This window comes from Synchiropus splendidus, chromosome 4 (genome assembly GCF_027744825.2).
Source record: "Synchiropus splendidus isolate RoL2022-P1 chromosome 4, RoL_Sspl_1.0, whole genome shotgun sequence".
Lineage (NCBI taxonomy): Eukaryota > Metazoa > Chordata > Actinopteri > Syngnathiformes > Callionymidae > Synchiropus > Synchiropus splendidus.
The window spans coordinates 2950696-2964927 of NC_071337.1; the positions used below are offsets into that span (position 1 = coordinate 2950696).

The following is a 14232-nucleotide window of genomic DNA, read 5'->3' on the forward strand; positions in this document are numbered from 1 at the left end:
AATAACCCTTACGAGTCTTTAATTAACAGAGTCAGGTAAAGGTGAAGTTTATCCATGTGTTTTGGATGGTGAAGTTCAGGGTGAGAGGCAGGGGAAAGGGTGACGTCAGTGACGGTCCTCACTAAGAGAGGAAGACAAGTATGCATGTGTGTGTGTGTGTAGAAGTGACTGCGCAGGTGGAGTTGGTATGAATGTGTAGTGAGCATAGAAGAATTCGATGTTCAATGTGACAAACGAAATCTAAAAAAAACCGCAGTTATTTAATCCACATTTCGTTTTCATCTGAAAAGCAGCCCCTTCTCAAATCAACTTCCGGGTGGTGACATCGGAAATAGTTGCTGTGAAAGAGGCGGATCCCCCTGACAGTTGCCTTTTTTCCCCCCAGTTGATTTTGCAGTTTCTGCTGTTTCCCCTCTCCTCAACGCCCCAGTTCCGATCGAAAGGAGACGCATATTTCTGCAAGCCGTTGTCCGCGCGACAGCTACAACCGCCCCGTGGTCCGTACCGGAAGTTTGAAGCCCTGGTGTCTAACTTGACAGCTCAACAGAGTCCAACTTCCCGGAGTCAATTCAGGTGAAAATGGCAGACAAAGAGCTAATTTGGGCGTTGAAGACTGGCGACTTGGACGAGGTGAAGACCAAACTGACGGTAAGGAAACGGAGCGTGGAGGGCGTCTGCCGCCGTACGCGGTGTTTAAAGAGCAACAGACGGTGAATAGGAAACAGGCTAACAGACAAGCTAACAAGCTGCTCCAGCACCGGCAGCGCTCTGCTGAACGACAGGCTCCCACCGTTTGTGGACACGCGCAGCCTCAGAAGCTCATGCCATAACACTCGTGTTTTCCATTGGAGATAAGAGCGAAGCTTCGGTTCATCACAAGTTAGCTTTGGTTAGGACGTTTTCTCCCCTCAAACACGCCGGTCACATGACACACAGCCTTCATTATTCACCAGGGAGTTCAACTGAAGGGAGAGTGTGTTATGGCCGACGTTGTTGCCTGGGACGCGGAAACACAGTGTGTCGGGTGGCGACAACCTGTTGGTGAGCTAACGCTAGCAGCAGTGATGCGAGAGCGCCTCTGGTGAGCCGGTGACGCGAGCCGTTAACGACACGCTTATGGTGCCCGCTATCACGGCAGCGGTGGCGTCACACGGCCTGGCTTTTGTGAGAAAAGGCTGATTCTTGTGAGGTCCCGCACTGTCGCCTGTGTGGGTGGGCGGGGTCTCTGCAGGTAGGTCGCCACTCACCGTAGAACAAAACACTGGTTCAAGTACAATGGTGGAAATGCTGAGCTGTTTTTACTTGTTTCCAGTGAGGTGAAACACTACGGGTTTGCTTTCAGTGTTAGCAGCGGGTGGCTGCAAAACCAAGTTGTTGTTCACGCCCAGTGAAATCGAAATAATCTATCTGTTATGTGCTGTCATAGTTGCGTTACTTTAGCTTGTCCTCAGGAGGATTACAATAAAGAAATACATAAAAATAAATACATTAGTGATGCTCCAAATGTAAATTCATGACCCAAACAGGAAACCAGAACCACAATGTCAATGGTTGTCTTTGGCTCTGTGCTTAACACGCAAAATTCAACCCATTGCAGTATTCAAATACAAAATCAATTATAGGGCTGGGACGATGATTTCCTTTTTCCCCCCATAGTTGGATGCCAATTCGCTTTATGTCACTATTTATATATATATATATATATGTATGTATATATATACATATATATATATATATATATATATATATATATATATATACACAACCATTCAAAAGTTTAGGGTCACCCAGACAATTTTGTGTTTTCCATGAAAAGTCACACTTTTCTTTACCACAATGAGTTGCAAAATAAATAGAAAATATTGCAAAAACATTGACCAGGTTAGAAATAATGATTTGTATTTGAAATAATATTTTTTTTCCTTCAAACTTTACTTCCGTCAGAGACTCAATTACAGCATTGCAGACCGTTTGCATTCTAGGTGTTTATTTGTTGAGGTCATCTGGAGACATGTTATCTATCATTGAAAAAAAATCTTCATTGAAATAAACAAAAAGTGCTTTTCTTTCAAAAATAAGGACATTTCTAAGTGACCCCAAACTTTTGAACGGTAGTGTAAATATATATACACTACCGTTAAATATATATATATTTATGAAATACATTGAAAAATAAAAGTCCGGACACCTCAGATTAAAAAGCGATGAGTTAGTTTTGTAAATGTAAATGTAAATTTAATGTGTGGTTTTGTCCTGTGATCAGTGTCAGACATCCCGTCCCGTCTCCACAGCGTTTCCATGCTGCGACTCGCTCGATGTGGATAACAGCAAGATTAAGCCAGTAAACAATATGGCGACTGTGATGGCTAAGCTACTGCTGCAGAAAGGTTGAGAATTGGTCATTTGTCGGAAACCCCCTTTTCATACAAACCAGTGTGATGACACGACCAGGAGGGCGTTATACACGCACAATGGTCAGAAATTAAGGGCGTCCTTCTGAGAAAAAACGGTCGTCCATTTGTTCATGTTTTGCCGTTCCCAAGTATTCATGGTAAAAGCGGCGCATTTCAGCTCATTTCATATGTCTGATATGATGAGGCTCAATTTTCAACCTCAACCACTGTGATTGGTTGGCTGGGCTGCAAAGCATCATGGGAACTGTTCAGGTTCAAGTCACAGTTGAGAGTGATGGCGTCTCACAAGCTGAGCGCTACATTAACTTAAAGTTGAGCTTGCTAGTTATTTTGAAAACGGTGAAACAGGCATCTCCGGTCTCGCACATTCGCTGCATGCCTCTGAAATCTACTGGTAGATCACGATCGCAACTGTCCATTATTCGCAAGAAAATATGACAAAAAAGGTTAAGTTAGTTAAACAAATAACTTAAAAAAATTAAATAAGTTAGCGATTGTACAAACTTGAAGCAGCCAGCAGTTGCTTGTTTTTTTTTTTTTTTCTTTTTCTTTCCTTGTCAAAAGAGTGGTTCTGTGTGATGTAACTGATCAACAGTCATTCATTTCTCATAAGTGACATGCCACAACAGCTCTGTTCCTTTGTGTACATAAAGGAAAAACCAAAATGGAAGAGACTTGCCCATACATTGAAATGCCAAAATAAACAGGCCAAAAATAATTGTATATTGCTACAAAGAAAGCTGTTTTATTTCTTTTTTTTTCTCGAAATGTTACGTCTGTGTTGTTTGTTATTAACTGTACTATACTGTAGTTAACTGTCCTTTTCTTGAGCACTAGTCCAGAAGTTGTATTGAAAGATGCCAAGTGCTAATATGCTGTGGTTCTTTTTGCTAGGCTGAAGATATCAATCGCACCCTGGAGGGTGGGAGGAAGCCCCTTCATTATGCTGCTGATTTTGGCCACAATGATATTATTGACTTCCTTATTTCAATGGGGGCTGACATCGACGTAAGTTTCTCCACATCACATTCTCTACTGTCTCCATACCCCCTATAATGATCATGGAGTGGTCGGACAATGGGCCCTAGATTCTCTCTCTCAAAGCGGCTGCATCACCAGCTAGTCGCCATCAATGCCCAATTTTCTGCAGTCGCCTGCCTCGCCTCCTTCAATTGCCTTTCGTGATATTGTGATTTGTTCACATTTTCTCCAAGAGCACTTAACGCTCTGAGTATTGGCATCTTTGATCTGGATTGAGCGCAGTGGTTTGCTGTTCTTGTCAAGCGTGAGCGTTCAGTGGTAAGTAATGGGAGTGGATGAGAGTGCACCGTAACTAAAGCTGTGTGACGCCTTTCCGAAAAACAAGGTGTTTTTAACAGCAGCTGCTAACTCATCGCCTGATGTCGACAAAGCTCAGCTGGATTGACGCACAGCTTGACACTGACTCTGAATCTCAGTAACCACTGATGCCATTATTGAGAGTGTCTTGTATTTAGGCAAAATAGTTTTTGGGGAACAACCCATAATCTGTTTGACACAAAGTCTTGCCTTTATTTATGGACATTGCTCTCTTGACATGAGTTTATAGCTGCAGCTAAACAATTTGTTACTGACAAACAGAAGTGCCTACTATAAAATGCCTCAGAACAAACATGGTGTGTGACAGATTTTAGTCAGAGTGGGACACTCCTGCGTGTAATGGAAACCTATTTTCTCTCTGCGCTTCCCTTCCAGGTTCCAGACAAGCACGGATTTACCCCACTGATCACTGCTTGCTTCGAGGGTCACGTCGCCAGTGTCAAGGCCCTGCTAGAAAAGGTTGGACTCGTCGAAAACATGGCATTGTTAACTCCTTAATAGGTCTGGAGGATTATGGAGAAAATGGCAATCCAGATTACCGTAATTTCCGGACGATAGAGTGCACCGGAATATTAGCCACACCCACTGAATTTAAGAATTGAGTGTGAGGAAATAGCGGAAACAAGCTGCGCAATACTGAGCGTCTTGTTTCATCCACACTGCTCTCACAATAGACAAGGTGCAGCCCCCCAGCCAGGATCAAGTTCGTGGCCAAAACCGGACTCGCTTGTGTTCACATCGGTCTTTTGAGCCGAACGCATTTTGTCTCGACACAGCTTCTCACATCTTTTATTCACATTAAACCCCTCAAAATGCGCTGTTTGCACGTGCGTACCTAAAGATCCGACACTACTGTCAGTCTCAGCGGCTTCTTCTTGATTCCAGACCTCCAGGAGATCGACTCTGTTGCTGGAGGTGCGGACACGCGGGTGAAAACAGCGCATTTTTAGTGCCTTATGGGTAAATTAAAAGGCTTGGATTTTATCGATTTCATCGCCTCTGATTTTATCTCAGTTTAGCATGTAAAAAAACATATATTCGCCGTGCTGCTGTATAAGCTGCAGAGCCGCAGGGCTCAGACTTCGTGAAAAAAGTAGCGGCTTATAGTCTGTAAATTACGGTATTTTGATTCTCATCATAGTCATCATGAGTCAAACCATTATTCAACGATTAAAGATTTAGCTGTTGATGAACTTTCAAACTTTATTGCACAATGAACTACAACAGTGCATAATATATAAATAACAATTTAGCCTTCATCATGTAGGTTAAAGGTTTCTCTCCAGAAACACCAGTCTGTACGGCATGGGTTTAGAGAGCAGTGGAGACAGGAAACAATGTTTCAAGCTGAGCTTCTAAGGTTCTGATGTTGTAAGCTGTGATTTCACATTCCAAGCTTTTTTTTTTTTCATGAGATCATGATCGAAGAGGTCACTCTTGATTATAAACGTCCATATTTGCATATTTCCTGCGTCTCTGCAACATGATTTATGACAAGGAGCGCTTCATTTGATCACACCGTCTCAGGTTGAACGATTGTTGCTGTGCATTTATCCACTTCCAAATAAGCATTGGTTTTCGAAACATCTCCGACAAGCAGCTATCACTGCGGTTGTGACTCAGAAGGCTGTATGAGCGTCTGCTCCTCGGACGTTCTGGTGCTGAAAACCAAGCCGCTGTTGTACAGACGGACATTTCCAAAAACTGTAACTCTGTTACCGTTTATTCAGACTGTAAGTTCTAACCTTGTAGCCCTGCCTCATGCGAAAAATCTGACTCCTCTGAAAGCAAAAAATGAGCACTTCCATTCATGTATGCACGTCTGGGAGTTTTTTGTTTCTTTTTTCTGCTTAAACTGCTTGTGTTCGTTCTAGCAGTGGTCTGTGCTGATGAGGTAAATTGTGAACAATGGCCTGCTGTCCTGGAATGTTCATTTGGCATCGCACAGTGCTGCTGTTGTTCATTTGTTTTGTGCCCATTTCAAGAGCTTCCATTCATGCCTTGACCTCATCTAGATCTCTGTTCGCTTTAGCGTCAGTACTTGGAGTCATCTTTTTTTGTCCTATGTTGTCACAACACAATGCTATTTGCCTCACTTGTCTTGCCCCATTCCTGTTTTTCCTGTAAGGTTTCTAAGCCTAAAAGAATGCAACATGATGACGTGAACAGGAAAAGAATGAGCTGTTGTAGTCATTGTTGATTTGCTGTGTAGTTTTAAGGGGATTTTTTTGTGTGGTTATCGGCTTAAAAAGTGTGAGGAAATTCTTGCTTTCTGGCAGTTGTCTTGTGTTGAAGCTCAGTTGTGACATAGTGGCTGGCCCATGTCAAACTGACCCCTGTGCTTTCAGGAATTTCTTTCTTTTTAACTGTGAATTATGGAGGGTTGTGGACGACAATCTCGTCAGCTGTAATAATCATTGTAGAAGAATTATTACAGTGAAGTGAGTGAAAGTGTATTTCCGAAGTCGTTCTGGAATAGAATCAATTTGGCTTCACCGAATTAATTAACACCGGTGAGTAGGGCAATTGCCGGCGTAGGCAGCCAGCCACGTCTAATCTTTGGAAGCACCATATAGGTAGCTGTTAGTCACTCGAGCTGCATGCTGCTTTGTATGGACCTTCAGGTGGAAATTGTGTCGTATTTGCCATGGTCTGTTCTCATTGCACACAGCTTTTCGACCAGCATGCCAATAGTCTGGGGAGTAATCTACCAGCAGATGGCTGGCAGCTGGCAACTGCCGTAAGCTAGCTGCTGTTCGCTCTGAGTTGCTGGAGAGTCTTTTACAGGTTGACAAAGTTTCAGCGATATTACAGCTCTTTTACTATCTTTCGATTCCGATTCTTGGGGCCACGATTCCATTCAGAATCGATTTTAAAATAATCATGATCTACTCTCACCTGCTTTGCTAGGCAGAATGTCAAATGGAGACATTACATGTACACATCTATTACGTTTTCAGCATGTATCCAAGCTTTGATGTTATTGTTGGGTGAACGCAATATTACATACTGCTTATGTCAGAAACAATGCCTCTTAATTTAAACAAAAGTTGTTCAGTTAAACATGTTGCCTTTTATATCTTTACTGGGGACCGTATTTTAGTGGAAAAACCATCTGGACACATTTCCTGGACGCTGTTGACGCAACATTTGATATGTGTATATATTGAAATTATTGTGCAAACTGTCAGTTTCTAGTGTGATAAAAACATTTACACAACTTCTCTCCCCAAAAATGGTGTCTTTTCATTCACATGATAGACTTCAGAAAGGTGTTGACCAAGTCAGAATTTGTTGATGGTCCCTAACTGCCGACAGGTTTTAGCAGTAGAGCTGCCTCCAAGATATGTTGGCCTTGACCAGTGAACCCTACTCTGGCACGCAACAGAGGACGACACTGCCGGTACTGTCAAAAGTCCTGTATCCAACGGTCGTCTGCCGAGTGCTGCTGGAAACGTATTTCCTGTTAAGGTATTTCAAAGCATTAATGTGCACCAGTTAATAAGGTGTTTCAATTGGTTCCTGAAGGATATGCCATTCCCAGTGCAATGCTTAATGCCTTCCTAACAGTGGCAAATGAACATGATGGAGAAGTCGTGGGGTCAAGGTCTACATTGGAAACCTGCCGTTATTGAGTCTGGAACATTATGAATCATCTAGGAGAGTCTCAAATATCTCCCTGCATGGGATAAACCAAATCTCAAACCTTGAATCTGTTACTTCCTGAAAGCCACTCAGCGGACAGTATTTTTAGAGCCACCACATTTCTGTGGATAAATGGATCCTGCTGCGAGTGCTGAATCGGAACTATTGGACTGTCAGACATTCTTGTTTTGCCGGAGAAAAGGCCCTGGCCTTCTGTTGCATTATGGGAGCCGACCCTTGCTCCCAAATGCTTGCTGTGCTGTTGTTGGGAATTTATATTGAAAGCCATTTTTAAGTCCAATAGGTGACCCAGTCATCAGATGCTGTGCTTAGAGTGCTGACTCCAGCCTGAGGAGACTGGCCAGTTAATTTCCTGTCAACAGAGAAAGGGCAAATGCACAAATATGAACACAATCTTTCCAGAGTGATGGTGTGCATAAGCACTGGAAATGAAAACAATCGTTTCAGAAAGTCAGCTCTTCGGCAGTGGTTCGGTTGATGATGGCTTTGCAATATTCAAGGTTTCCTACGACATCTGCCCTCACTGAGTCGACCTTTGCTCAAGAAAATGGTCACCACTGTACAACTGTGACACCAGCTCTTGCTTTTATTGACAGTATTCACAGATTATCCTCTTGTTCTCTAAATATGTGAACTGTTTCAAGGCTGCCCTCAGGTCGCACTGCAACAGCTGCCTTAAGTTTCCTGAATGATCTGCAAGTTTAAACGCCATAAATATTTAATTCCATTAAAGTGCTATTTCTTTTGATCACTGTGCCTCTGACTGACTGGTTGACTGAGCAGTTTGTGGTGCACATGAGCATAAAACGGCAAACATTGTAAGCATTGATGTTTTTGTTAAATCACAATGTGATAGAACAGCTGAAGAGTTGCTGACAGTCTGCAGCCACAATCAAATAATTTTGATTTTTTTCAACATCGGATATGTATTATGTTTATATTATGGCTACACAACAATAAAATACCTTATAATAAAATACTTATTCATGAATGACACAGTGGAATCCTTTTTCTCTAGCTTTATGTCGCAACACAAATAGAAAAAAACGCTACTGAAAACATATGATATCATCAAGTATTGACCCTCATGTTCAAACGATCAGGAAGCGGGTGCACATAAGTGATAATCATTCTCACAATCTTATTTGCTGGACTCTGAAGCTTGTGCCGAATCATGTGATGGTGGTGTTTGAGAAATGTATCCACTCCATGTCTGTGATGATTTGCTGAAAAATAGGAGAAACAATAACTACTCAGCATTTTTGAGACTGAATGACATGCAGTATCTGACGCATTTGTGAACCCTTAGGTTCTTGGATGAGTTCTATGGGAACGTAGTTATGTTCTCGACCCATTTCATATCATTGTAGTAGGCGTCAGCAAGAGAGAGCCCCACCATTTATGAGAACACAGTTCTAAACCATGTAGCCCTGTAGCTATTCCAGAAGTTATTGCTACTTTGGTTACAACAGTGGCAAGTTTCGTTCTCCACCCAGTCTTCATCTCTGGGGGAGCGATTTTGAAGTGCGTTCTACGTCAAAATTAGAAGAATGCTTCCTGTGTAAGCAGCAAGCATCTGCTTCCTCACGGCGGAGACCTACTAACTTCTCAGACAAGTCAAAACAGCATGGTGTTGTCTTGACTGAACTGACAACAGTTTGGCTAACGTTATCATGTTCTCACGTTCAACTTGTTGACTCTAGAACACAGACTCTGTCCACTACTCATTGACATTAAGAGTGAACGGGTGACCCCATCGTAATATAGTAGCCACACATCCTACAGTGTTAAACAGAGGACTAGCGTCATGCTATGCAGTGATATCAACAGTTTCGCTTTGTTTTAGCTCCCTGGCTCCAGCCTGGATGCCTGCAATGGAGCTGCTGCAGGATCGAAGACAGCGATGATCAGGCGAGCATTGTTGAACATCCAGGCGTAGCTGCTCCCATATTTGTGACAGTTTCTGATATTACACGCTTTTCTACGTTTGTGCTGACCTTTGCCATCATTCCTCGGCTGTTGCAGGGGTGACGTCGGCATGTTGAGTGACAGTAAAAGCAGAGTGCCACAATTTAACGTGAAATTACCGATCACTCGAGGCAGAAAAAACGTACTCTAACTGTTCAAGTAATTGTTTCAGCAGCTCCAGCAGGAATATTTGTCAATTGGTCGGAAGCTAAAGCTGTCTTTGGTGCCATAAACGGATAGATCAGCGGCGCTGCTGTAGCTCAAGCATCCAGACGGGCGTCTGAAATGACTCGGTGGTGCAGGAATATAACTGGTTCCCAGCTGCATTGTCTCTCACTGAAAGTCAAGCCGTATTTCTTCCTGTGGATGCTGTCGTGCACTGCAGGGACCAGAAGAGAATCCTTATTATCAGACTAGATAAGTGGAAAGGTAATGTTTCACACAGAAATACTATTTCCATTGTCGGCGGATGTGTTGTTTGTCCCTGAAAAGCAGAATCTCAGTGGAGAAAGGGCAAAGGTCAAGGTGTCGTGGAGTTTTCTTGCAACCTAAATGAGGCATATATGGCGGTGTTCTACTGCAACCACTAATGACTTCCCAGGAGTTGGAACCCTGGTAAGAGAGTTTACAGGTTTCTGTCACATTACAACTGCCGAATCATTGCGCTTCCACCGATGTCGCTCAGTGATGAAGTGTTCTGCTCTTAATACATGCATGTGAACGACATGTCATTTTCCTTATCAGGAAAGATTGTGTCGACAGACTGGCGTGTGTGTTGACCAGAGGGGTTTGGATGGGTTTTCTTTAAGGTCGGGAGACTCCAGCAGAAGAAGCCAATTAAAGTGAAGAAATGTTTCTGGCTGGCACCAAACTGAGTCAGGGAAAAACTCACTTGGGTCTTTCTCACAGCGCTCGTCGTACGGCACTTTGCTCAGGGTGTGTACTTGGACTGCTTCAGTCCACATGCGCCACCAAAACCAAATTGGTTTCATCTCCTTTTCTAGACTTCAATGCATGTTGCAGGTAATCTGGCAGGTCATTTTGAGAAGCGTGTGCTGAGGTAGGCTCTCATGACTTGGGTGCTGACAGCCTCGCAGTCAGCCATTCAGAACCTTTGTGTCTTCGCTTGGACTGAAGAGAGACAGGGACCGGGACACACAGTAATGACAAGGATGCTCATGGAGGCGCTAGCAGTTTTTAGTTGTTGTTGATTGTAATTATAGAGTCATGACACCTCTGTCACAATGGGGGGGGGGCGCTGAATCACAAGTCTTTCCACTTCAACAGTGCAGTAATTGTACACGTGATTTACTACTTCTGTAAAGTGCTGGAAAAGTGCTTGTCTTGTGCTTAGTCCAGCCAACAACTGGATTATCCAGGTATCGGTGTCTGACGTGTCTTTCCAACTTGCACTTTAAACTCGGGTCTTAGCCGAACTGAGGCAATAATTTGGTTTTCTGGGCCGTTGCATGTCTGTGGTCGCTGTGAAGAACGTTCTCTGGTTTATGTTTTGAATGCCTCACTTCTCCACGCAACAATACTCTCTCTGCTTTGCCGTTGTAAGCCTTTTCTAAGAGGCTAAAGCTGGCAGCTGAACAAAGAGACAACTCAAGACTGCCTGCCCGAATATTGGTGTTTTTCCATTAAAGTCAGTCATCACTCTTCACTGAGCCCAGTTTCATATTGAATATGGTCTTGTGCCAGATGACTCTATTTTTCTACGAATTCTCATTTTGACCACTTCAAAGGAATTGTTTTGTTTCTGGACAGAAAAAGGCATGTGGGATGGATGAAGGAATTGAGGTCTGCGACTGTAGTTTTTTCTTTTTATCTGGTTACAAATAACATCTTTTAAAGCACTGAGCCACATTAAAAAGGCGTCCTGGTTTGTAAAACCTTTTCCTAGCCACATGAACTCGTTCGGTGTGTAACGTTTCAATACCATGTAGAATTCTGGAATGATCTGAAGTTAAAAGCAATTGTAGTGTTTTTAGATGCATTTACTTGCATTCATGTGCGTCTTGTTCATCATTGTAGCATCGTAAACGTCTTGCCATCGGTATTAGTTTCTCCTCTGGCTCGTCCGTGTCATGCTGAATTCTTCGTGAACCTCCATCAGGCAACGTGGGTTTCACATTAGGGCTGTCACGATATCAGATTTTCCATCCATGATTATCGGGCAACTAAATGTCACGATATCGGTGCAATACCGATAACAATGGTACAGTCATTCATCATCTTCTTTGACTGTGTTGATACTCTGTTTTTTCTAGAGGGGACACTGAACTCCAATGCTATCGTAACTAAACTTTAAAAAATAAATTACGACCAGACTTGGATAGTTACTTTCCCTGCTCATGCAACTCATTCCCTTTGCTTTCTTCAGGGTGATGAGTGCGAAGGTGTATGAACACGCATTTGTAGAAACTGGCCTGCTGCAGGCCACCAGTCTCGATTACCATTGACTTATTTTACAACTTGGTTCACGCTAACCCATGGCCCACTGACCTGAGCTCAGTAAAAGCACGTGTGAAAGTACGTAACTTGATCACGGAATCGAGGGATTGATCGATCAAAGCTGAATCTACTCTGTGTAGAAGAGGGATGTGTGTTGAGGCAAAATTGCACGGACAAACCTAAATGTGGCAATACAGCTTGGTGTCGCTCGACTGTCTATTAAAACAGAGCGGCAGGTGCTAGCGTTATCTGCAGTGTAGTGCCGACGCTGCCATTGTTCTCAGCGTCAGGACCTCCCGGAAGGAGACGCTCGTCCAGCGTTTCAAGTCATATGAGGCTGGAGATGTTCCGAAAACCAACCACGGTTTGGAGATAAGTGCAGTGCATAAGATCAACCTGAGGCAGAGGTGGATAAATCACAGACAGACTGCAGAAGGAGTGTTCAAGTATAGGAGTTTCATAATCGGAGGCGTGACGTCCTCTCCAAAGGTTCTCAGGGAAAAGGGCCTAACAATGCTTGAAGTGTGAACCACATCTGACCAAGTCGGACCCACCTGATGATAATCCACTTGAGTAAGCTCTGCTGCTCTGTGAATGAGAGAGGTCCAAACCTCTTTCTGAAGACACACCGTGCCCATCATTTGCTTCCCTGACTGGCTCACAGACGTTTTGGAGGCTGTGGCGTGAATAAATGAGGTGGTAGGTCGTCTGAGGGATGCACAGCTGCTTTCTGTCATCCAAGCACGTGCATTCACCGATCGAAGCTCCGGAACGAAACCTTGAAGGAGAAGGTTGGGATTGAGGCTCAGGACGGCAGGCGCCACAAAGGTGGCCTGCTTCAGTTGGCGAGCATACGTGGAGTCTTAACACTGCGATATTCATGGTTTATTTTTAACAACACCATTATCGTCATTACCAGGTGTAGTCCACCATTGTCTCTTCACCTGTTGAATGAGCAGATTTCATATTCATATTTTGCCCTTCCTCAGGGAGCTGACAAAAACCAAACAACACCAGACGGCTTGACTGCCTTTGAAGCTGCTGAGAGCGAGGCCATAAAGGCTCTGCTGAAGTGAGGGGTGGCGCTGCAGCAGCGGGCAGAACAAGCCTGTGGGTGGCGGGGCCAGATGGAGGCGGCGCTCCCTTCGACGGTAGATGGACACGTCCCTTTCCCTGATCAACTTCTATCTTCACACTGCTTTTGTCTGTTGGCTGGAGAATTTTGTTTTAACAGTCAGGATTGTTCCTTAACCCTCCCCCCACCCCGTCCTCTCAGACTCCAATTTGACCAAAGTCTAGCACTTAACTCCATTTCCAAGGGTGTTTGATCAACGCTTACGTACTATTTACAAGTCAAATCTCAACTCCTGAGGTCAGAAGTAAACGATGGCGCTGTGCTTCACTCGATACACTGATGGTGGTCGTCCTCGCTCTCTGCTCTTTTGTATTTTATATGAATAGACACAACTGGTGTCAAACAAATTCATCCGAGGTCAAAGCTCCCCTTTTCTACTTGGTCCTGAAACACATATCAACGATGGTCTTGGAAATGCCCCAATACTACAAGGGTGGATCACTGGCCGAGCTGGCTGAGAGCAGTTGACTTAAAATACTTTACTTGCACCTGACTGGAGGTAATGTGCGATCACAGTAAAACAATATATATATATATCATGACAAAATCAACAAGGAGATTGACACTTGATTTTGCGGTTTATTTTTTCCTGAAAAAGAAAATGGGCATTCAGACTTCAGAATTTTGACGAAATACTGTTGGAACTTGAGTTGCTTTCGGTAGAGAAGCCCACCTGATGTTGTGCATGTCAAAAGCTTCCGCTCTAACGCTGTCCTCCCAGTTACTTTACAACGGATTACAACAATGTCATGGACATTACAACGCTCTCGCTGACTAATTGTGACAAAAAGTCTGTAAAAACATAAATAAAAAGGATCTTTAAAAAACGGTTTACTGTGGTCCGCTGTTTTGTTGAAAGCCGGATTCTTTGGTGCGGTGTGTCTCTGTGTGTGTGCTTGTGTGTTTCAGCACATCTGTCCTAGTGAGGTCCGAGGGAAACATCCCACGAGCTGGACTGCACAAGGTGAAGCCTCAACTTGAATGTTTGAGTAAAACTTCCTAATAACTGGGTTCTAACTTTGTCTATCATTATTTCCCAGGCAGCAGTAAAGCAGGTGAAGCAAATGACTCGAATGAATAACGGATGATCACAGTTATCTGCCAAGTATGGCCCCCTCAAGGCCGAGCCGGGGAAGTCGTGACGTGCGCAACACAAGGTCTTGTTCACATCCCAGTAGATGACTCAAAGCCCTCTGATTTGACTTGTATCTTTTGTGAAATCTGGAAAGTGGA

General features: G+C 43.6%; 1 protein-coding gene across 1 annotated transcript; it reads left to right on the plus strand.

Annotated features, from left to right (window-relative positions):
• Window positions 1–327: 327 nt before the first annotated feature.
• mtpn (myotrophin) lies at window positions 328–13831 on the plus strand. The gene is made up of 4 exons (XM_053863957.1): window positions 328–648; window positions 3309–3422; window positions 4149–4232; window positions 12854–13831. The coding sequence occupies exons 1-4, from the start codon at window positions 580–582 to the stop codon at window positions 12938–12940; spliced, it is 354 nt and encodes a 117-aa protein (XP_053719932.1). The 5' UTR covers window positions 328–579; the 3' UTR covers window positions 12941–13831.
• Window positions 13832–14232: the final 401 nt, after the last annotated feature.